The following is a 25642-nucleotide window of genomic DNA, read 5'->3' on the forward strand; positions in this document are numbered from 1 at the left end:
CAAAGGATACTCTCTTGTGGCCAAGAGTGGGATAACCACTACCTTAGTTAGTTTCCTGGCTGAGAGAGGCAAAAACAATAGAGGGAGAAGTTTTGGGACACTTGGATCCCCCTCCTTTCCAACATTAAATAACCTCTTCAAGGTCATTTATAAGATGAGAAACCCTGCTAAGGGAGCACTAGAGGGATGTCAATGAAAGGATAGCAGTTCCATTTTTTCTCTATGTGACCTAGTTAGGATATGAGAGACATTGAGTTTAGAAGGCCTAGATTACACTCATAGATTTTCACTCATCTGTTTTGTGACCTTGGGAAATTATGTCACTTATTGGAGTCTCAGTTTTTCTGTAAAATTGGCTATTATTATCTCCTTAACTTTACTCACAAGGTTGTCAAGAATCTCAAAGAGCTGATACACAGGGAGATGATTACTAAACAGTAAATAAATAAATAAATGCAAATGCTTTTTCCATTATTACTTTATTACATGATTATAATTGTTCATGATACCATTTTTTATTGACACACAGGATTGGGAGTTGGTAAAAATACTTTTCCTCCCACCTTCTATGTTCTTATAGCTAACAAAGATTAACAAGAGAAAAATAAATTTTAAATGTTATTATTGATTTTAGAGAGAGAGGAAGGGAGAGGGAGAGAGATATAGAAACATTGATAGGCTGCCTACTGAGGATGGAGCTCAAAACCTGGGCATACGCCCTGACTGGGAACTGAACCGGCGGCCTCTTGGCGTATGGGATGGCACTCAACCAGCTGAACCACACTGGTTGTGTGAGAAAATAAAATTTTAACACGTGTGCAGAGAATTCACATAAGCATAAGAATTACAAAAACAGTGAGGCAAAATTGGGTATATATGTCATATTGGACAAATAAAAATAATGGGACAAGTTCTTAGCTTTCAAAAGTAAAAATGGGCAATTTAGCGGTAGCTTAAGAGAATGGCAAGCAAATTCCTGCTAGGCAGTTCGGACACCATTGGCATATGGGGGGGTGGGGGGTGACCCAGTTAACAGGCCCCTGCTTGGAGCTTTCCTATCTACCATACTTAACTCAATTTAGGCTAAGTTGAATAGGCTAAGATTTCCTTTCTGAAGCAGGTCTTTACATCTGAATCTCTTGGGCAGGAAAAGGGGAAAATGTTCTTTCTGAGTCTTTTGTTTCTTAATAAGCAACTTAAAATCAATATCCTAAAAGACAGTTTTAGGATGTCAAAACACTTTTCTCTTTCAAGTGTAATATAGAGGATAAAAGGAAGTAAATTACATGGGTTACATTTGAACTTGACTGATTCTTAGCTGAGTGACCTTGATAAATCAACTTAACCTCTCTGTGACCCAGTTTCTTCAGTTATAAAATGAGGATAATGGCAGAACCTACCTCAGAAGTGTTGTTATAAGGATTCAATGTGTCTATAATTGCAGTGCACTTATTACTGTGCAGGCAGCTTAGCATCGGCTCAATTTTACAGAAAAACTGAGACTCCAATTAGTCATATATTTCTTATCAAAAAGAGACATTCTCTAAGACATTGATAATGTCTCTACTTGAGCAATAAGGATACCACCATTAATATGTGTTATAAAGAAGAATTAAGTCTGTTGTCTTTCATATATTGAGAGATGACCAAAGCTGGAGAAACATAACCTGTAGTAATTCAATTGTTGAACTGTTGAATGAAACACCATGAATACATTTGTTGTATGAAGGAATTCACAAATTATTAGAAAGTAATTATGCTTTTGCTGACCTATTTTAACAGACAATCTGGCAGAGAAAAGAAAATGGAAATAGAGTTACTGTATTGGATGAAATTCATGGAGAAATGATCTTCTTCTGCCCATCAAGCTTGCTGTGTGAGAGCCTAGGGATCTCGTATTCACAAAGCTTTGAGACAGGGGCTGTTCTTAAAGAGGGATGATATATGAACAGAGCTAGGTTCCTTTGTGTTCCCAACAGATAAGGACATTGACAATATTCCACTAATGAAAATTTTGTTTGCCATTACAATGTCAAGTTGATGTCTAGCCTTTGTTAAATGCATTATGTCCAGGAGTGAATGATGATGTGTATGAATTACACATTATGTTTTATATCATTATCACTCTTCTTTGAGCCTTGCAGCAGCCTACTTAGATAGGTACTACTGGTTTTATTTTCATTGGTCTATTTTGCAGATATGCTTTAGAGAGATTGAATAACTTGTCCAGTGGCATACAGCTAGTGGGTGACTAAGACCAGAGATAAATAAGATCATGATGATATGCACTCAAAGCTTGCTGAGGGCAGAGAGAATATAGAGGTGTAGAGTTACCCTTAGTAACCAAAACAGAGCCTTGGATGCAATCTGTGCTCAGTTCAGAATTTGAAGTGAATGACTACAGTGGTCCTAGTAGTTTGGTTTGGGAGTTGGAAGACATGGCCTATGAATAAGAGAAAGACTATTAAATAGTCTGTGTTTTGTCATTTTAAAATAAGGAAAAGATGGGCCAGCAGGCATGGCTCAGTGGACTGAATGTCGTCCTAAGCACCAAGATGTTGCTGGTTTAATTCCTGGTCAGGGCATATGCCTGGGTTGTGGGCTCAAACCCTGATAGGGGGCATGCAGGAGGCAGGCGATTAATGTTTCTCTATCATTGATCTTTCTATCTTCTTCTTTCCCTCTTTCTCTAAAAAAAAATAAAATAAATCAATAAAAACATATTATTTAAAAATATGCACAAGATGAAGACTGTCCATGTTTTATTTGTTTGATTGGAGGTCAGAAATATAAATGTAACTATCTAATTACCTTTCAATGTATACTGGCAACCTTCTCCAAAGTAATTAAAAATGTTTCCACCCACGGTATCTCCAGAATTGTAAAGGGAAATTCTCAAGTTGTGCAAAGAAAGACAGTCTAAAAATCAAGGTATTATTGTCCCTCAGATACTCTCCTTTAAAATAACCTGATTGTTTTACCTAAATCATCAGTAGTCTGATTTAATTTCATTCCTGACCCCAAAATACAAATATATCAGAAGTGTCCTAGTAACCAAGGAGGAAGACTTATAAGATTTAGTGGCCCAGGTAAGAAAGTTATGAATTTCTGGATTTAAAACAATTAAGTATTATTTCTGATCTCAATGGCCCTGTATATAGGTTCTACAGAACTTCTTAAAATTCCCTTTGCTCACCTTCCCCCACCACCCCCCCATTGGGGAAATGGAATAATGATGTTGATGAAGACTTAAAGGGCTACACAGCTGAAAAGCACTGTGACAGTAGCTGCAGGAGTGCAGGGGGGAAAGTGAAGTCTTTGTTGTCTAATCACCATGTTCTTTTAATAGAGATCTAAAGACAGGAATGATGTCGCTCTCAAAAAGCTGACATTTATTGTTTTCGTTTCCTTCCTTAAATGCCTAATTCGATGCTGTCATGTCAAGACAGAGAGAACTTCAAACAGCCACTGTTACCTGCTTTTACATCTTTCCCCCATCATTCTCTTCTATCTTATGACTGCTACAGTTGTTACCTGGTGCATCAAAACATGCTTATTTCTCATAAACTCACGGAGAAAAATAAACTCAAAGATTAGATAATGCACATCCTCTTTCCAGGTCCCCTCCCCTCTTTTGAATGGAGGGAAGTAGGGGGCACTGTAATCTTGGAGAAAAGTGTTAGATTTTGAAAGTCTGAGTTTATTTCTTCCTTCTAATATTATTAATATATATATATATATATATTAAACTCTCAAACTCTGACACCTGAGGAACTTGTTAAAAACTCAAATTCCTGGCCTGGCTGGTGTGGCTCAATGGTTGAGCCTGACCTATGAACCAGGAGGTCAATGGTTCAATTCCTGGTCAGGGCACATACCTGGGTTGTGGGCTCAATCCCCAGTAGGAGGTGTGTAGGAGGCAGCCAATCAATGATTCTCTCTCATCATTGATGTTTCTATCTCTCTCTCTCCCTTCTCTGAAATCAATAAAAAATATTTTTTAAAAACCGTCAAATTCCAGGGTTCTATTCATAGAGATTTCAACACATTGTGAGAAATCGCCAGGAACCTGCATTTTAAAAAGCATCTCAGAAAAATAATATGCATTTTCTTAAAAAAAGCAACGACACAAAAAACTACACTGTCATCATCTCTTTCACTCATTTGGCATTTTCCAGTTTTCCAAATGCTTGCGCATACATATTTAGTTCTATGAGGTGGATGTTTGGAATGATTCTCACCATTTTGAGCATAAGAGAGACTCAGAGTTTAGCAATGATCTTCTCAAGGCCTCACCATACACCCACCTCTTGCTAAGATTTCTCACCTTAGCTGACCTTTTTCTTCTTGGGTGTTGAACTGAAAAAGGTAAGGAGCCCCAAAGCCAGCTAGTACTATCTGTGCTTGCCTTCCTCAAGAATGAGACAGGTCTTCTGGTAGCCAAGGAAGGAAAACAATTTTATCTGTGGAATGTGAACATTTGCCTATTTGGTACAGTGCTACTTTGATCTTATTAATTTATCTGTATTGTTGAAAGTATTAATTTAAAATGATGAGCCCCCTTGCCCCACCCAGATGTACTATTAAAAATGTATTCACACGTTTTGTTCAGTAATGTTAAAATGCCAAGTTCTCTGTCCTAATTCAGCCACACTAAACTACTGCAGGGGATCTCTGCTGCCCCCTGACAGTTGGCATTCCCCCCTCTCGGACATCTTGCTATTGAATCTACCTTCCAGCTGTCTGCCCCTTAACCCCATCTGCCTGTGTTATGCCAGAGGTAGCATGAAAGGTCCAGACCCCCCAGACACAGTAGGGTTGTTTGACATGGTAGTGCCTGGTCTAAACACCTTACAAATCTCAATCCTTCTCATTGCCTAGGTGAATTTCTGGTAGGTCCACAGGTTTGTGACCACAGGCAGAGAAGAGAGTTCCTGGAGCCCCTCCTGGTCCCACATTCATTTTCAGTAGCTTCCAGGGCCTGCATTTTCCTTGCCTTCTACTAGGTTGGTTCCAACATACACCTGTTTCTGCTTGGAAATCACCCATTTAATCTCGGGGCACTACCTTTGACACTTAGCCAGGTGTCTAAGGGGAGGCATTAGGGACATTTGAAGATAAGTTAGAGAATGTAAATATAACTGATAGCCACTTTGAGACCTTGGCATGAATGGAAGGTGATTACTCCCTTTGCATTTCCAAAATCTTGCGTGCTGCACTTTAACTTGGGTGGCATGATCTCCGCTGCTGAGTTTTCTGTAACATCCAGCAGTCCCCACAAGCACTCCTAGAGACCCGATTGTTCTCCAAAGCTGCTAGCTGACTGCCCTTGTCCACAGTCACCCTCTCACCTTACCTCCATTCTCCCTTGTGCAGGGTGCTCACTGGGTTCCTCATTCTAGGGAGTGAGCCTGTTTCGCAACTTTCCAGATAGAACCAAGAAGTCTGGTTCAAAGGAAGGGAAAACACTGAGCTAAACGTGGGGCCCAACCTGGGGGCCCAAGATAAACAGAGAATTCTACCTGCTCCAGATTATTGGAGAGAGCATTCACTGCCTTCTTTCAGCTCCCACACCCTTAACCCCTTCCCTGCACACTCTGAGTCCTCCAAAGGGCATGGGGTGGTGTTTTCTCCTGGGGGAGGGACCGGACAGAGCCGACCCAAGCTGCAGTTTCCTTGCTCTGCCTGAGAATTTCTCATCCAAACCTCAATCACGTAGGATTGCGTAGAGAGGAGAAAAGGGGAGAGACAGAAGACAGAGAAGGTAGAGAGGGGTGACAGGAAGGAGAAGAAGGGAGTCTGGGAGCAGAGGGCGCAAGGCAGAGGAGGAGGAGGACCTGAGCACCCGGCTGGCTCTTCCTGAGCTCCTGGAGCCCGTCCCCCACCTGGCCCCACCTGGGCGCTCTGGAGCCTTCTGGCGGGTGGACTAGCAGCGCCTGAGGTACTCCCACCGCCACCCACCGCTTTTGGTCGCATCTCATCGGCAGTCGTCCCTGCATGGAGTTTCCTAAGGAGCTAGCACTCTAGCCCAGCAAGCAGAGCTCACTGGGAGGCGGTGACAGCGCACAGGAGCTGGTTCAGCTCCCGGTACCCAGAGCCCCAGCTCATGAATGAGAATCCACCCTGAGAGCCCCCTCCGGGGCCTGGGTCCCCAACGAAGGAAGCTCCGCTAGCCCAAGGCTCTGAGCGGCTACCCGCGCAAGTTGGGCGAGTTGGCAGCAGCCCTCACCTGCCTCCTGGCCGGTGGGGCCCCAGAGTCTGCATCCGGCCTCAGGACCCTGTTGGACGCTCCGCCGCCTCCCGCAGTGGCCCCAGATGGCCCAAGGGCCCCGCCTGCGCCCCTGGCGCTAGACCATGGTGGGCAGCTCGGGCCGGAGCCGCAGCCACCTAGAGCCCAGGTCGCCGCAGCCACCTAGAGCCCAGGTCGCCGGCAGCCAGCCCCCGCCCCACCGGAGCGGACACGCGGGTGATCACAGCGCACCGGTTACTTCCTTCCTCAGCCAGGATGGGCCCCGCTGGACTGAGCGATCGGCCTCCTGTCCGCCGGTAATCCCCATCTGATCTGCTGCCTGGGAGCTATCGACTGCCGGGGGTGCGAACCTGGGGCTGGCCTGGCGGAGATGACCTGATCCAGCTCGCCCGCCCGGGCACCTCCTCCTTCCTCTGCTCCCTCCGAGTCTGAGTCTGTGCCGAGACAGGCTCTGAGCTGCCTGCGGGAGGACCATGGCGGGGAGCTCCAGTTAAAGGCGTGTGGGCGCCCGCTGGAGAGGACACCTTCAGCATCGCTGCCTTTTGAGGGGGCTTATTCCAACGACTGAGTCATTCCAGATTTAGGATTCCCTAAATACTCACCGACTGTGCCCGTTTCCTGCCAGAAAGCGAGCGGAAAAGAAAGAGCACCCGCTCTCGGGACCCCGGTATCCCCGCTCCCGCGGGTGGCTCCCTGAGGAGTGCCTAGCCCTCGAGGATCTCCCTTCCTCCCTCCCTCCCTCTCCCTCTCCTCCCTCCCCAGCCCCTCATTCCCTCCCTCCGCCCCAGCCTCCTGCCCTCTTTGCAGCGCTGCTGGCTGGCAGAGGTTCCTAGCTGCCCCCTCCCCGAGCCCCTGCCCTGCCTCCTGCTCATCGCTCCCACTGCGCGCCTCTCCGAACGCGAGAAAGGCGGCTGGAGCGATGCAGTTCTCAGACCTCACCCCGCCGGGAAGGACCTTCTCATCTCCAGAACTGCGGGCCGCAGGGAGTTAAATTGCTGCCTTGCTCGCCTTCTCTCTTGCGGTTGGTGGCTTGTTCTCGAAAGGAACGTTTTATTCACTTTTTAAGTATTGTCCACGGGGGCAAGCCTCCGTGCCTGGGCCAGACCCTGCTTCCTAACCGGGTTTTGTCTGATGTCTGTGTAGATAATACTTTGGACACCGTACAACGCTTGCGCCTCTGCAACAGGGGCACGGCTGGGTGTTTTGCACACCTTTCTTCCCTTCCACTGGGTACTCTGAAGGCGGGGTGACCAAACTCCCCAGAGCCCCTTGGACGCTGATCGCTCGGGGCGCACGAGTCTAGTTAGCAGGAAGGCCTGGGAGCGCCCCGCCCCCGCCCCCTCCGCCAGCTGTTGGCGGAAGTTTACATCTGGATTCTCACACGTTTTGGCGCTGCCGCCCAGACTCTGATAAACCTTGTGGGCGCGGGTTTTCGGAACTGCAGCCTTTTCAAACGTTAGCACTGCCTCCCGAGCCTCCAGGCCCCGAGGTCCTGCCCTAGCCCCCGCGGAAAGCAATCCTGAGGGCGCAGTGGAGCCCAGGGCCGGTGTCCCTCACTGAGCCGCTATGGCTGCGGCTATAGCCAGCTCCCTGATCCGGCAGAAGCGACAAGCCAGGGAGTCCAACAGCGACCGGGTGTCGGCCTCCAAGCGCCGCTCCAGCCCCAGCAAAGACGGGCGCTCCTTGTGCGAAAGGCACGTCCTCGGGGTATTCAGCAAAGTGCGCTTCTGCAGCGGCCGCAAGAGGCCAGTGAGGCGGAGACCAGGTCAGTAGAAACCCCGACATTGGGCTCCCCAGAGGCTGACACCCTCCTCCCCTTCCGCAAAACACCTGGGAACAGGCATGGAAGGGAACCAGTATTCCCTTCCATTCTACGCCCCCCCCCCTTTCTTAATTTTCAGACAACTGACACCCTCTTTCAGTTAATAGCTTCTTGTCCCATATTTGGAGAAACACCTTATACCTTGCTGTACCTATGGTTTGCCTAGGATGAGAGTTCTGCACATGTAGCCTGTAGAATCCTTCAGGGCACCTCCTCATTCATTTTTTATCCTTCCATCCATCCATCCATCCATCCATCCATCCATCCATCCATCCATCCATCACTTATATTACCTACTGAGAATCCAAGTATAAATAAGCCCTTTATCCCTATATCTCATCCTACTTAGCATATTTATGACTCATAATAGACCCTTAGTAGACATCAGACAAGCTTAAATTTATTCTCTTTTTCTAACTCTTTCTCCAGCAACACATGATACTGCACCATTCAGATCTTCCTGTCAATGTCTCACCTCCCCATCTTCCCACATGCCCTTTCACATAAACCTCCTTTCCCTATGCTCTACCACCAGCTACTCTCATGGTTTCCAAGGACTCTACTCATTAACTTTTCTGCCTTGTTACTCCCATTGTTTGTACACTCACACTTACTTTTGCGACAGTAAGGGGAAAACATAGTATCTGCAGTTTGGTCGCAGGGAGGGGAAAGGAAACTTTAGACTTAGATATTTCCTTGGCAGGCCTTTCTGAGGCTGATTCTCTTACTTGGCCCTTAATTCTAATGGCTGGTCCATAATGTGTGTCTGTTTACAAAGGGAAATTGGATCCCTGGAGTTTCAGAGTGATTGGTCCCAGCTCAAGCCAGGCCAGTGTCCCAGCTTGAGAGAATAAAAGCAGAATTGCCCAGGTCTGTGCCTCCACCAGACTTTTTTGGTCCTCTGGGTGTGGCCTGCTGGGTCATTTATAATCTGCACATATTCTGTCCATATTGTGGATGACTGAAAGGAAGTGCTGCCCAGAAAGAAAGCTTCTATTCTGTGATTAGTGGACTCGGTTAGGTTGGATCTTTGCAACCCCGTGATGTCCTCCTGGGTTCCAGGAATGAGACATATGGGCCAGGTTCAATTGGGGTGAGGAAAATGCTTGGAAAGTTTAGACAGTTGGGATTTAACAATTAATTTAGAAATTTGGGATTAAGTCTTGTGAAGAAGCCATCTCATCTCATTCTTCCATTAGATTTTCATGACATTATTTTCTTTGTAGTGGGCTCCTTTTCTTATTCTGTGATGTTGATAAAATGGTAAATGTCAGGAGTAAACCAAATCATTATGATCCCCAGGCAGGAGCTACTAAAGTCTCTGTTATTTTGCATCCAATTAACTTCATGAGTTGAAGCTTTATGCAAAAACCAGGGTTGCCTCTGCACAGTGAATAATTTGCATTAGGGGAAAATAAACTCCCTGGTATTGTGCAGTGATCCTTTGGGGGCCATCTTCTCTCAGGGCTTATGTAGTCTACAAGGAACTTCAAGCCTCTGAATTCAATGTGATTCTTATGTCTCGATCTCTGAAATATGTTGTGCACTGTAGTTAGGACAATTACACGATATTTGCGAACAGATCCTCCTCAGCCTCCTCAGTTCAAAACTAGCTAATAAAAATGACAGGTGGATTGTATGTATGAATGGATAAGGTAAACTCACCTCATCTTTGTTGAAGTTGATTTGCAGATGAGCTGTTTGCATGGCTGACTTTTGCATAGGGAAATTGCTTCCTGTGGCCCTTTTCTTAGCATCTCATTAGAAAATAGAGAATTTGAGGGAATTGCTGAGTTTAATGTTTTCTTCAGTGTTCATTTAATCTGCTCCTCTTTTTCATCTACTTAGTATACATCTTGGCAGAGAGGATCCTGACTGGTGACTTCCTTTAGCAAAAGTGTCACAGTAATAATCTGGCAGAAAGATGACAATACCTGTTAAGACAGGCCCAATGCAAGGCTGACGTGCATGTATCTGTACACTAGGCACTTAGTTTGCTGCAGCTTAGCTTAGAAGGATGTGAGTGTGGGTTACCAGAAAGCTTTCTGGGAAGACAATGGTATGCTATCATCTTTACTAACAAAGCCAAGTAATTGATCTTTTGATTTGCTGTCAGCAACCATGATTCAGGTAACAGGGCATGAGACTATTTATAGGGAGATAGCACCTTCCACATCTCAATTTCAGAGAGGATTCTTTAACTGGATTGGGAGGAAGTTGCTAAACACCAGAAAGAAAACTATTTGAGAGCACCTGTTTTATAAGGACTTTGATATTATGTTCACTTAATATTTAAGTTATTCTTGAACTCACTAACCCATATCCTTGTGAACTTCAAATTGAATCACCAGTGGTACAGTGGTCACATTCCGTTGCCCAGACTTTCCAGGGATTGAGGCTGAGACAGTGAAACAGAGCTAAGTATTGAATGGGAAAGGCCATGGTTGTATATCTGATTTCAGGTCTGACACATTCAGTGTCTCTCAATCTCTTGTCATAGCTCACCGAGTTTGATATGTCCAATATTGAAACTTGATAAATGCAGTGGGAGTACTGAAATTACACGGTGAAGGTCTCAGCTTTCAGAATCATGATATTGCAGAATGAAAATGTGATGAGAACTGGCAGGGTGGACCTCACATCACACAGTTACAGGGCCATGGTTCACATCAGATAGTTTGTGAATGTCATCCCTGGAGCACAATGTGATGGCTTACCCTGGGATTGTGTAGCAAAACTCTTGCTTATATGAGAAATCCCAGAGTCAGAGTTGGTGGTTTATACAAGCTTACACAGCTATACTGTGGCAAAGTTGGGACTAGAACTAGATCAAATTGATTTTTCTTGCCTGCGCTCTTTGCAACACAACACAGAAAAAAAGTAAGATGAAGAACTAGGTGTCCTCTCTCAAAGGATGGGAATAATTTTATGTATTTTTTTTACCATTAGGAATTGTTGTTCTGTTAATATTGTTGTTTTTAATTTTTAATAGATTTTTTTTGAGAGAGAGAGAGAGAGAGAGAGAGAGAGAGAGAGAAAGAAACATTGCTATGAGAGCGAAACATCAATCAGTTGCCCCTTGCAAGCCCTCTTTCAGGGATCTAGCCCTGACCAAGAATCAAACTGGTAATCTTTCTGTGCAAGGGATGCCCAACTAACTGAGCCACACTGACCAAGTTATTGTCATTATTATTTTGTAATTAGAATAGGAATAGGGTGGGATAGAGGAGGTTACTTGTAGAAGGATACATAGGTTAAGTCAGGCAATTGGGTTCTAAAATGACCATCCTATAGCTAGCATGCTTTATAGAAATAAATCCAGTAGTGAAGACATACATCCAGCATAGGAATAGTTCGCTCCCTAGGCATTGTGTGGGCTGTAGCTCTTTCAAAATGAAATGTTGAAGACTGTAAGCTGGCAAGTTGGCTGAGGTCATTGAACCATAAAAAAGCCTTTAGAACATTTCTCTTTGTTCACTTTCCAATATAGGAAGAAGCATTCTATGGTCATTGTTTGAGTCATTATGTATGTGTGAAATACCTGTATGAGCCAAGCCAGCTAGAATATTTCCTTAAATGTTGATACTACTTAATTTGCTATATCTCGCCTATTAGTGCATCCATGTGAATTACATAGCTTATTTGTTTCCTACATTTATTTTACTTTTGAATAGAAATACAAATGATTGACTTCAAAGTATTTATGTTTTGACTGCGAAGTTACTACAGGTAATGGCTAGCACTCACAGTGAAAAGAAGGGTGTTGATAGAATCTCTGAATGTTGGAGCGGCCATGAACCTTGGATGGAGGTCATCCAGTGTCACTTTTTCATTTTTCAAATGAGTGCCTTTCTGGAAAGTACAGAGTAACTAGACAAACCTAAATCTGTGTATTTGAAGTGATTTTGTGGTTTTATTATTTTTCCTATAGAATTTAATTTCTCGCCTCATATTAGAGCATTAAAAAACTCAGCAATCAGAAAATTCATTGGCTAAGTAAATTATATATTTTTCATAAATGAAGTATTTGGCTTTATATGCTCCTCCCTTTTTAAAAGTGATGTAGTATATTGCCCTGGCTGGTGTGTCTAAGTGGGTTGGAACGTTATCCCAGACACCAAAAGGTCGCAGGTTTGATTCCCTGTCAGGCACTTACCTAGGTTGTGGGTTTTCCCTAATTGGGGCATGTACTGAAGACAACCTGTCCATGCTTCTCTCTCCCATCAAAATTTCTCTCTTTGTCTTTCCTGCCCCCCCCCCCCACTTCTCTTCTCAAAAAATCAATGAACATATCCTTAGTTGAGGATTTAAAAAATACATATAAATATAGATGATGTAGTATATTTACACTGAGTGGATACAATAAATACAAGAAGATATTATAATTTTTATTGCTTTTCATTGTCTATTTTTTCTGAGTTTTTGTTTCTACTGTAATAAAATTATGGATACTCAAAATATTTTAGTATTATTCCAACTTGTATTGGTAAATGTATAGTATTTAATAGCACACTCATTCAACTTTTTACTATCAAATACATCCTTTTAGATAGAAAATCGAAACTTCAAGAAGAAAACTGATGAAAATGGGGAAATGATGCTTACTCATGTTATTTATGGAATATAAATCAGATTTTTATAAATTGAAATAATTTTGGCTCATATACACATCAAGAATAGATTCGTAGGACAAGTGATATTTTACATGAGTAGCAAGCACTTTTATTGCATTTTCTCTTTTAAAAGTGTGACTCCTGTCTGAACTACAAAGTCAGTATAATTAAATATTTGTCTTGCTGTCTGTTTAAAAATAACAACAAAAACCACACTTTTCTCTTCAGAAACCCACTCTAGGGTTTAAAATGATGTTTTGCATATATTTTTAAATCCTTTTTTCTACAGTAGTGCATATTCATCAACAAATTATGTTTCCATTGTAAGAACACTATAAAATAGCAGGCACTATGGTCTTTCCATCTCTCTCTCGCTCTCTTTTTTTTCTTTTCTTTGATCCCACAAAAATCTCATCAAGCCATAACTCAGGATTACGTTTTTAAAGTTTTAATGAAGTTGATATTCTTGAACAGAAATAGAAAAACAATTTGCTGGAAATGAGGCAGTCTTTGTATTTGAAGAAGCAAGAGGAGTATTTTTGTAAGACCTTTAGAAATGAAAGCTTTGTGTCATAAAATTATATTTAAAAAAATACTGGGTTTACTAGGATCACACCACCTTGTTTTTGTTCTAGGTGAGAACATATTTATGCACAGATATTATATACAATGTTGATGTGGTTAGGAAAATTTGTTAATAGTGACTACTTTTTTCTTGTCTCTTTCTTTAGTGCTTCAACAAAATATATATTTGCTATATATATTTTCCTTCTGGAATTATAATATAGAAGGTATCCCCCAAAATATATACACACTTTGAATGATTATAAGGTCAGTGTTTATTAGCATACAGTTCATTTTCAAAATTTAAAATAATCTACAGAATTGAATAATTTATTTTGTCAATGCCTGTTTTCAAACTGATGACCATTCAGATCCAAGCACTGCTGATATGGGAAGCAATGCAATAGCAAACATCTAGAATCATTTCGTTCGGTATTTGTGCACCCTCAATTCCTTGGCTGTTGCCAGTTTTGTACTGTAAACTTTCCCTTTTATGTATCCCCATAAAGAAAAGTTTAGTGGCATTTTAGGATAAATTTCCCTTGTTCAAAGCTTAGCCTGGTTTCACCCATTATTTCAAATCAGTTAAACCTGAGAAGGAGTGAAAATTAAGTGAGTTATCAGCTGTTAAAGTGTGTATACATTTTTTGACACCCTATATTTGATGAAGACTCTGAAAGACAGACTCATTAAACATAGGGGACCCCTGTAATATACTGCATTTTTGGGTTCTATTCACAGTTTACCAATCACACTGCAGAGCTTTACTTGTTGCCCAAAAGGAAGATGCGCCTCATCTAAAGGGCTCTGATTCTGAGGCCACCTCCTAAGCATCTGTGAGGAGGAGCCTTAGGTGCAAAATATCTGTAAATTAATCATGTATAATAATAGCTCCTAAATATAACAACTATAACAACTGACTACTAAATGACTTCAGGATGTACAGTTTCTTCACATTTTTTGTGCCTTTTATATTTTATGTTTTTGTTTGTTTTGAATTTTTATTTATATTTTACTCATTTCTTTTCTTTTTAAAATTAAATTTATTGGGATGAAATTGGTTAATAAGATTATGTGAGTTTTCAGTGTACAATTCTATAATACAGCACTGTATAGTGATCCACTGATATAGTTTGTCCCATCTTGGAAATGAGAAAACTCAGCTAAGTGGCAGAAAGACTTGTTTCAGGTTCAAGGAGTCAGGAACTGGCTAAGCTGTGCCATGACGCCCAGCCCCCACACTGCGGGTCATCTGTCTTTATCTTCCACCACCTTTAGTAAGAAGGCTGAATCTGAAGATCTCACTTGTTTCACAACGGAAATTGTTGTTGGGGGGAATCCAGTGAAGAGTTCAAGGAATTGTGGAGTGTGATGACACATTTGCTTTGCTGTGTGTCTGATCTAGAGCCTCCAGAGGGTGTCTCAAGTGAGGAGGAGGGGGGAAGTGGAGACTCATCAAAGTCTTCAGGCCAGAACTGAAGAAACAGTACTGAGGCTATGTTGTTATGTGCTGGTGCCAAGCACCTGGCTGACAAGTCTCTCTCTGCATGCCAGAGGCCTTAGAGCTATCAAGAGGTTTCACTTGGGGCACCTAAGCACTTGTTGTGAGACTTGGGTACACAGGGGCATACTTTCTTGACTGTGAACATAAACAATTACCTCAGATGTTTTTTAAAGTAAAGAGGTTAATACCAGGGTCAGGAGAGCCCTGTAGCATTTAATCTTTTTTTTTTTTTTTTTTTTTTTAAATTCTGTTTAAGTGACAGTGTACTAGAGCAATTAAATACATGGACTTTGGTGTGGAATCTGAATTCAAATTTTGGAAATAGTATTTGTAAGAACATTAGGCAAGTTTCTTAATATCTCTGAGCCTCAGTTTGCTGGTTTCTAAAATGAAGATATCTCTAGCATTTAGTGAGGAAGTGTCCCTCTGAGTAAAAGGTTATCTAATACCCAATTCCAATGGAGGAGGGGTGGGGCAGTTCCCACACCAACAGAACTTCTCAGACACCAGCTGTGAGTCTTACAATGAAAATAGTGTCAGATTCCATAGGTTCAAGGCTCAGTCCCACAAGGCAGCTAACCCTGCCCCAATCAGACACCTTCCCCAAGTCTAGGCTGTCACCTGTGTTCTAACCAACTATGAATTGGACCCTCTCCTTAGACTTCAGAAGCTAGTTGCAAGTTCAGGTTGTTGCCTCTACTTCTGACCCACTGGTTATAAATTAGAGGTTCCCATGAATCCTTCCTCAGGTTCAAATAATTTGCTAGATTGGCTCACAGAACTCAGAGAAGCATTTCACTTGCTAGATCATTCCTTTACAATAAATGAATATAACTCAGGAAGAGCCAGGTAGAAGAGATGCTTTGGGCAAGGTATGGGGTCAAGGTGTGGAGCTTCCATGCCCCTCCAGGAGCCCCACTCTCCACAAATCTCTTAGTACTCACCAACCAGGAAGCTCTTTGAACTTGTCCTTTTTGGGTTTCTATGGAGGCTTCATTACATAAGCATGATTGAATCATTGGCCACTGATGACTGATCCAACTTCCAGCCCCTCTTCCTTTCTTGAGCTGTGGGGTGGACTGAAGTTCCAACCTTTTCATCATTTGGTTGGTTCTCCTGGCAACTAGCCCCTATCCTTAGTTTTGGTCCAAAAATCACCTAATTAATATAATAAAGACATCCTACCACTGTCAACACTTAGGAAATTCCAAGGGTTTTAGGAGCTCAGTGCCAGAAACAGGGATGAAGACCAAATCTATATATACTTCTTATCAATCACGTAAGGAAATTATTTAAACTAAGTTCTGAAGGATGATGCAAGCAAAGAGGATGGAAGAATGTTCAAGGCAGAGAGAAAAACTTGCATGAAGATCAAGGTGAGAAAGAGTTCAGTGCTTTTGAGGAAATTGAAGGACAGCTTGAATAATGAGAGCAAGGGGCACAGGTGATGTTGGAAAGATAGCCAAGGGCATAGTTGTGCAGGAGCTTAAAATCCTTTAGAGGGATTTCAAATTTTAATCTAGGATCCAGAGAAGAGTTAGAAGTAGGGGGATGATATAATGTGACTTTGATTTTTAAATAAATGCTATGGCTTTGGAGGGGAGAATGGATTGCAAGGGAGCCCTAATAAAAGCAAAGGAATCAAAAAGCTTGGGGGAATCAAAAAGCTTGGGGGCATCAGTCTGGGTAAGCAGTTCTCAAAGTGTGGTACAGAGGTTCTGGGGGCAACTTGCAAACCTTTCAGTGTGTCCACAAGGTCAAAACTATTTTCATAATAACTTTTAATAATAATAACTTTTAATAATAATAATAATTACTATTATTTTTTTACTGATTCTAAGTATTTATTGGAATTTCCAGAGACCCTATGATATATCCACAATCTAAAAGGGCTATTCTAATTTCCCTCCTTTTTCAACCATATATCAGGTTACATTTTCATACTTAAACCAAAACAAAGTATAGCAGGAGATTAAATACAGAAGCAGACTTGAGAATCTAGTTGATTTCTATTGTCAGAGATTTACAAACATATAAATTGCTTTTCACTCATTTTTTTTTTCTTGTTTTGGAAAATAAGACATTTTGTTTCATTAAAACATGATATTACAGTTAACATTTAATTGGCTTATCATTTTTATTAAGATATAATTGACATAAATAGCATTTCATATCTTGTAGCTCTTATACCAAAAATAATGATTCTGCCCAGCTGGTGTGGCTCACTGGTTGAGCATTGACCCTTGAACCAGGAGGTCACTGTTCAATTCCAGATCAGGACACATGCTCAGATTGCTGGCTTGATCCCCAGTAGCGGGTGGGCAGGTGGCAGCCTCTCAATGATTCTTTCTCATCATTAATGTTTCTGTCTCTCTCCCTCTCCCTTCCTCTCTGAAATCAATAAAAAATATGTATTATAAAAAATAATGATTCCACTTATTAATGCCTTTAATGAATGGAATAATTATTTATGATGCAAGGAACACATTCATGAGGCCTAGAAACTGTGTACACCAATTTTAGTTATAATGATGATTCCTTCCTTTTGCTTATTGTTAAATCTTTCAAGTGTTTAATGGTGTCCAAAACCTGAGCCTCTTTATGTGATATGCCTGTGTGCCTCATCTTCCTAACTATCATGCTGGTTCCTAAGGACAGGACCTGTGCCCTGTTCCTCACTAGATTCTCTGTGCTTAGCATCCTGCTTGTGTCACTGCAGGTCCTCCATCACTGGTAAATAAATGAGTAAATGACAAGCCGACTCAGTGAATCATACTTTTACAGCAAGAGGAAGAGGATTCTTACTAGTAGGTTAGTGTCTCCAGTTTTCATGTGAGAATGCTGAGGTCTAGCAAGCTTGGAGCTTCCTAAGAGCTTCTCAAGTTCACAAGACTAGTTCAAAGTAGATTCTGGGTTTGAACTCAGGCTTGTTTTTCCTAATCTGCTTGTTTTTATACTCTGCCAGCACTGGAAAATGGACCTCAGTTTCTTTCTATGAAAAACAGGAAAACTATATTAAAGGATATCGAAGGGCCTTCTTAGCATGAAAAGTCAATAAAATAGCCCCCTCTCCCAGGAGACACACTCATGACGAAAGACATGAAATACTCATCTGCTTCCTGCTTCCTACTTACAAAGGAAGTATAACATTTTTTCCAAGTCTGCTGTTTAGGATGTTCCCAATTGTATTCCATGGTTTAATGACCTGCAATGTACTATTAAACATGTCTTTGCCTAATATATCAGTCTTATTTTTTTTTACCTCAATTTAGGTCTCTTCTCTTCCTTCAGGGATTAGTAATTAAATCCAACATGCTTTAGTGTTTTAGACATTTTTAAGCCTAAAATAAAAAAGGGATTAAAACAAAGTATCAAAGAGATTCAGGAGAGAAAAACTATGAGATTGTTCAAGTTATTATACAAGGAAAATAACTAATAATGTCTAGAATATATATTGTTATTGCTAGTAGTGATATAAATGTTATATTTTAATTTGGGAATTCAAAAGATGACCCTGATTTCCTTCACAGTGCCCTACAATCAGCTAATACCCCTCAAATAATTAAAAAACCTGGGATAAAATTTAAATAAGTACTAAAAGCAGGGAACCATATTCAAATTTCCTGGTTAGAATAAGTGTCAGATTCTGTTTTGAGATAAATAGCTCCAGATGAGTTGTCCACATAATATTCATTCCACTTGTGATGTTACGTTGGGGAGAAGACTTTAAGAGAGGAGAGCCCCCCAAAATCACCTTAAGAGGCTAGAACAGAAAAAAAGGTTGGTTAGTGTATGAGAAATTAATATAAACTGATGGCAAATAGGAAAAATCTCCAATTCCAAGGAAATGTAAGTTACTATGGAGAGAGTTAAAGCCGTGGTGTTGTCATGTTTTATTGCTTTATAGGAAGACTGCCTTGGATTTTTTGCAACTGGAGCATAGCCATGAGGAGGTGGGCAATTAGTATAAGAGGTGATGGTCCAGAAGCTCAGAATTTTAGGAAAGGAAGTTACATTGAAGAAACACGTTTCCGCTACAGTCCTCTTTCTGTGAGATATCCCATTGGAGCTTGGAGAAGATTTACCTTCTCTTCTGGAACAGTAGAGAGGGTTCCTGTTTGCCTCCTTGCTGAACCTGTCTTTCCCCAACAGGTCCCAGGGCTGAACCATTATCCTCTACAGCTTTTGCTCAGTCAAGTAATTGGCAGCATCTTGGCTGGGCTGCCTCCACATTCTGCAGCTATGGTATCCTGAGAGGTCTGCATACTCCTCTCGCTTTACCTACAGGTCACGAGGAAAGCAGCACCAAAGAAGAGAGTCACTTTAAAATCATGCTTTTCCTAGTGTTTACAAAAAATTCCCTTTTTTGAGGTGTTCATAAGCTGCATTTCTGGGTTACTATTGGGCTTCTATAATTAGAGTTCCATTCATATGGTTCTGTTAATGGGACCACTGTCTTGGTTGGGAACCTGAAGTTGGAGATCCCAACTGGCCGGTGTGGCTCAACTTATGAACCAGGAGGTCACAGTTTGATTCTGGTCAGGGCACATGCCTGGGTTTCAGGCTCGATCCCCAGTGTGGGGTGTGCCGGAGGCAGCTGATCAATGATTCTCTGTCATCATTGATGTTTCTATCTCTCTCACCCTCTCCCTTCCTCTTTGAAATCAATAATAAAAAATATATATTAAAAAAATATGGAGGTTCCTTGGCCTTCTTGTTACTTGCACCTAAACCACACTCCTGCCCACTCTCTTTCTCAAGCTCGGCAACCACTTTCAGTCTGAAGCTTGTTTCCATGGAGCTGGTGGGGGAGGCTGGTGAGGCTGGAGAGCAGCAAGCTTCATGCTCCTTGATTCATTATTTGAATGCAGACAATGCCTACAATTTTTACTAAAAATTCCTGTTAGAATTGGCACTTTAAGACTTTGCCTCATGCCATTGCATATACGCACTTGAGAATGAATATCTGTGACCTCAGCCTTGAAAGGTCCACCTAGTGGGATATACAACTTAACGTGTGGTGGGTTTGAATTGGAAAACTCAGGACTCATTATAATCACTTACCTTCTGGAGGGGGAACTGAGGAACTGAGACTTCCAAGGTGTAAGTTAGGTTATCCCACTGGGAAAGGAGAGCAAGCACTGGAACTCAGCATAAGCCAATGCCTTACTGCTACACCACAGCTGTCTCTCGTGGGACATTGTGAGATGCCGGTAGCAAGATCTATTCATCCATTTTTGGTCTTGAGCAATTGAAATGTGGGTAGTCCCCTTTAAATATCTGTAGTCAAGTTATATTGCCAGACATTTATCAAATATTTGTTTGTCGTGTGCTTGGGAACAGGATACAGCAGTAATGAGGAAGTCCCTGTTTTTTTTCCTGTGGGGCAGTATATAATTAAGATTTGCTAACTCTGGCCAGATTTGTTTTACTATGTCCCAAGTTGTAGTTTTGCTGTGTTCATTTGCACAGTTTCTCTTTTAATGTCTATATTTCAAGAAAAACAATAATTCCTTCGTTTAAAAAAATTAGCCACAGTCTGTCTTTTAAAAATACATGTATGGATTTAAGGCCTGGCTGGGGAGCAGGCTGTTTTAAAATATATTAGCAACATGAATAGGCTGCACAATGAAGTTTTTTTTCCCTCCACCCCTTCTCTAGCCAACGCTCTAGCCAACCTTAGCCTTGTTGACATTCATAGGACATAACGGCATCTCTCCATTTCACTTCCTTTAGTTTGCAGTTGTTTCCACCAGGAATGCCCTTAACCTCCACGCCTAGTTTTACTTACCCAGACACAGCCCCTCATTTAATCACCCTGCTGCAGTCCTGCCTGCGCATTGTTCGAAGCCCAGCTCAACTCCAGTCTCTTCTGCCAGATCTTCTCAGATCCTCCCAAGTAGAATGAATCACTGCCTGCCCCAGGCTCCATTTGGCTTTGTAACCATATTCTCTGCAGTTCAGTCTGTTTTGTGTTGTAATTAGTGTATAAGTGCATGTCTCTGCCTTTGGAGTGTGAGTTCCCGGAGGAAAAGGATTCTATCATTTCCATGCTTTCTACATAGTAGGTGGTCAGAAATAGCTCTTTAAAACGAAATGAATTCTGCCCACGGCATCAGTACTAGTTAAGCTCCCAGGGAATTTCTGCCCAAATATGAACATGCTGAGCAAGAATAGGAATTAGTGTATGAGGCTAATATTCATTTACTTTCATTTGATATGAAAGTACCAAAATATCATAAATTCATTTTCATTTGACATAATAGCCAGTAGATAAATAGAATCTCATGCCTTCCCTTCCTCCCCAACCTAACTTCCACTTGCAAGCCCTGTTTCACTCAGTATACTTTTCTCTTTCTAAGCAGAGTGACTACTTATAAAGGGAATGCTCTATTGGAATGCTCAAAGAGGGATCATCTTTATATTAATTGATGTCTTTACCCAAGAAACCCAGGGAAAGTGAGTGGTGTACCAATGTGAGAAAGGGCCCATTTCTATTTTGAATGGCTTTGGTTTCTTAACATTGGGTTAATGATAAATAACCTTTGCCATTGATTTCAAATTCAACCATGCCTGGTCCTTACATTTACAGTTGAAACCAACAAGTCATTTTAGTATTAAATACCCTTGAGGGAACATATTCACTCTGGTTTTACTTTCCTTGGTAAAGCTCCAAGTGATAGGGGAATACAGTATTGATTGGGTCTAATGAAAAAGCTTTTTTCCTGTCAACTCTTTATTACCTCATTGGCTTTTCTTCTTTCCTCTTCTCTTACTCGGAAAGCTATTGATAGCACCTTTAAGTAAGTCTTCGGTGTATGCTACAGTCCTCTGTGTTTATTCTATCGCTTGCTTTGAAACCTAGCCTTTTTCTTGAGAAAATATGAACAAACAAGGCCTTTGATTCAGTCTCAGGTAATAGTGTTATAGAAATAACATTGGACTTGAAGGCAGAGTCTTTTTGACCTTGGGGAAGTCCCTTCAGTGTAATTTTCTCATTTTCAGAATAAATATCAGATGGTTTCTGAGATTTCTTTAAGCTTTATCATTCTTGATGTATATTTCTGGTATTAAAACTTGTAGAGAAAAAGTGGTTGGATTTTAAGATATCTGTATGCCGGATATAATAAGATAGCATACCTCAATCAGATTGAGGACGTTTTTAGCAAAGGCCAGCTTAGGAGTACCCTAATTAAGTTAATAACAATGTACCTATCTATATAGTTTAAGTTTAAAAAATTTGGCTCTCAAAAGAAATTTCAATCGTTGTACTGTTGATATTTGGCTCTGTTGACTAATGAGTTTGCCAACCACTGGTCTCTAGACTCAGCTAAATTGATTGAGGCACTTTCACAGGTAGATTTCAACAGAATGTAAACTATATGCTCAAAGGTCTTATTGTACTTAATTTTAAGAGTTTTGAGTACATCTTTGTTCACAGTTTCACAGTTATAGTCTGTGCAGTAATATAATGGAGAGATATACCACTTTACTAGTCTGGAGATAGTAGCTCTTACTGTCCTTTTGGTGCTCATGCAAGCCCTATCCATCATATTCAGTCATGTACCTCATTGATTTGACCTCTGCAAAGTTTTATTTCTTCATTTATTCATCAGGCGCTAACTGAGGACTTTCTGGGAACTATAAGGAATAGAAGATGAATCAGGTATAATCACTAACATCACATAAGCCGAAAATCGAAAATCTTAGTTGCATATTATCCTTTTTCCATCCCTACTTTCACTGCCAAGATTTAGGGGTTTCTTGTGACAACCTGGGATGTTGTAATCTCCCACCTAGTGTCTCAACCTCCCTTTTCTAGAATCCCTGATCATTTCTTACACAGACATTTTCAAAAACATATTTAATATTATGTTAGTTCCACAAAAATACATTTATAGCTTCCTAATTGCTTACAAAAGCACCTTTAAATGGCTTAACAGTGGCTATGACTTCCTGATATCTTGTTCTATCAATCTCTTTATCCTCCTCTCTGAGTTAGCGCACTTATCCACAGCCCCCGCACGGAGTGCCGCATTAGAGCCAGTCCAGGGATATGAGAAGGATTTCAATAGGAGTAAATGTGGGCGGAAAGCACACGAACAAAGGAATAGAGATGGGAAACTGTACGGTTGCATGTCCCAGCGCTTTTGTTTGTGTTTTTTTTTCTTCACTTTGTGAAGTCAATTAAACATTAAGCACTCAGAAAGCTTAGTTTCCTTTTTAAAATCTAGGATTAAGAAAGAGGAAGTTCTCACGCTGAAGGTATAGCATTAGAGTATATGTAAGCAGTTCCCGACTTTCACCTTGAGGAATTGCTCAGTCAGATGGTCCCAGACCTCAGAAAAGTGTGGAATAGATGTTAAATTCAGTTTTTCCCCTTTTATTAGTCATTCAATTATGTTTCATTATAAGATTATTTCTTCTTTTTTTGTTGGTTGTCTTTGTCTTCTCCTTCTCCTCCCCCCCCCCTCCTCCTCCTCCTCCTGCTCCTCCTCCTCCTCCTCCTCCTCCTCCTCCTCCTCCTTCTCCTCCTCCTTCTCTTTCTTCTCCTTTTTTAATAATCAGGTATCACAGACATCAGTATCAGGAAATAATTGACAAAAGTTTGACACTGCTTTATATTTCCTAAGATATGAGTAAGTTTTAGCTCATTCTGTTTTTCTTTTTTTTCTCACATTTCATTTTAAGAAAACTGAATATTTTAAAATACATTTTCCAAACTTGAGTACTTATTAATATAGTATTTCAGTCTGACAACATATAGCAAGCTGCTTTAAAAAATGTGAAATATCTGAAAAATATAAAGACATTTATGATGTTTTTAATTAAAATCCAACCTTCATTCCAACACTTATTCCTTATCACTGTATTGAAATTATGTGTTTGTATGTCATATCTCTCCCTTTATAGACTGAATTGAATTAGTGCATGATTTCCAATTATAGTCCTCATAACACCTGGTATATCTGACCTTGCGTTATATTTCATTAGAAAATTATCTAATATATGTCAATTTCTATAACTTCACATATTTGTTTTTTTTTTTATTTTTAAATATGTTTTTATTGATTTTAGAGAGAGAAAGAGGAAGGGAGAGGAATAGAGAAACAGAAACATCAATTATCACTGTCTCCTGCATGTTCCCTATTAGAGATCCAGCCCACAATCTGGGAATCTAACTGGTGACCTCTTGGTTCATGAGCTACACCAGCTGGGCAACTTCACGCATTTTAAATAAAATGTACCATATATTCTGATACCCTCTAAAATAATTCATTTTTTTTTGTAGTTGAAATTCTATTACAGTGATTTGGACTGTTTTTCTCTTTGCTTATTTTCATAAGCACTTAAGTTTTAGGCACTTTCAATTACATAAAATGAGTCATGCAATTTCTGTTTTGTTACTCTACTTACTGAAAATAACTCTCTTAATTTATTGAAAGAATGAAGTAAATCATAAAATAAAATCTATTTAAAAATTATGAAAGATCATTTAAGTAGAACTTGGTTTTGTGAATTTGTTTATTAATAAGCCATTTTCCTTCTCCAAATAATAAAAAAAGATATTCTTGGATGTCTAATCACCTAAAAATATGGCTAGACATACTTTCTTCCAGTTCATTTGAATCTTAAAATTCTAAGTTTCTGAGTGACTCCTAATGGTCTTACACTTGTCACATCTGTTCTGTGAAATCAAAAAAGGGCCAACTGTGAGGTGTCATTGGAGATCCTCCTCTGATATATCATCATGAAATATTAACCAGCTCCTCTGTAGGGCTTTCCCGCGGGCAGGCCTGCCATGGCACATTCAGATTCACTAGTAATAATGATATCTGATTACAATCCTTGGATTTGCAGTGCAGTCATCCCACATCTGAGACAGAAACATTTTCTTTCTGAAACACAGAGCAGATTCTTGCTAGCAATTGCTCTTTTTCATATTCATTTCATTGTTATTCATATTATTGTTACAGAATTCTGTGATGTCCTATAATTAGCTACTATGAGCATCTGCAGTATTTAGAGATACAGAGCATATGTCAACCTTATGGAAGACAATAAAATTTATGAAGGCACTAGCCCTGTACCTGAAGTATAATTAAGTGTTTGGTTCTATTTAGGTTCTTTTTTTTTTTTTTGTCTCCCAGGGTTTGACTCTAATTCCAATGCTCTTTTCACTACACAAGGTTGTCTCTCCCAGTAGCGTCTTTATTGGGTAGATCAGAAATAGTTTTATTTCTGCACTTACCCAATTGGCCATTTTCAATTTGTGTTCTTTACATACTAGTACTTCATGGTTTCTGTTCATACATTGTCATGTATGTAGAAATATAAAAAGAAAAATTATATAAATCACTCTCATAATGATTATATCAGAGTCTTTTTTAACTTTCACATTCACTTTTATTCTTCTGGATTTCAGTGGATCATAGGGCTTTATCATCAATAAATCATCCCAGGCATGTGCCCTGACCAGGAATTATACTGGGGTCCTTTTAGTTCATGGGTCGATGCTTAACCTCTGAGCAACACTGGCTAGGCTGAGAAAAATAATTTTTTTAAAAATATATTTTATTGATTTTTTACAGAGAGGAAGGGAGAGAGATAGAGAGCCAGAAACATCGATGAGAGAGAAACATCGACCAGCCGCCTCATGCACATCTCCTACTGGGGATGCACCCGCAATCCAGGCACACGCCCTTGACCGGAATCGAATCCGGGACCCCTCAGTCCACAGGCCGACGCTCTATCCACTGAGCCAAACCGGTTTCGGCAGAAAAATAATTTTTGATAAGATTTGAATGTTGTTTTGGAGGGTGAGATGTATAAGCATTGCATCCCTGAGTCGTAAATTAGTCAGAACTTATGGCAGATGAAATTTGTGT

The 25642-nt window shown here is 40.7% G+C and overlaps 1 protein-coding gene across 5 annotated transcripts in view; it reads left to right on the forward strand.

Moving 5' to 3' along the window:
• The window catches only part of FGF12 (fibroblast growth factor 12), a 525572-nt gene that overhangs the window by 268611 nt on the left and 231319 nt on the right, over positions 1 to 25642 (forward strand). Inside the window, exon 1 of one of the 5 annotated variants that reach the window (XM_070406564.1) lies at positions 6488 to 8015. The exons of the other annotated variants lie outside the window; for them this stretch is intronic. Coding sequence (XP_070262665.1) covers positions 7817 to 8015 — 199 coding nt within the window. The 5' untranslated portion in view covers positions 6488 to 7816. Of the gene's footprint in view, positions 1 to 6487; positions 8016 to 25642 lie in introns of those variants that run through there. 5 annotated transcript variants of the gene reach the window in all.

This window comes from Myotis yumanensis, unplaced genomic scaffold (genome assembly GCF_028538775.1).
Source record: "Myotis yumanensis isolate MYYU_CA2020_CCGP unplaced genomic scaffold, mMyoYum1.0.hap1 SCAF_2, whole genome shotgun sequence".
Lineage (NCBI taxonomy): Eukaryota > Metazoa > Chordata > Mammalia > Chiroptera > Vespertilionidae > Myotis > Myotis yumanensis.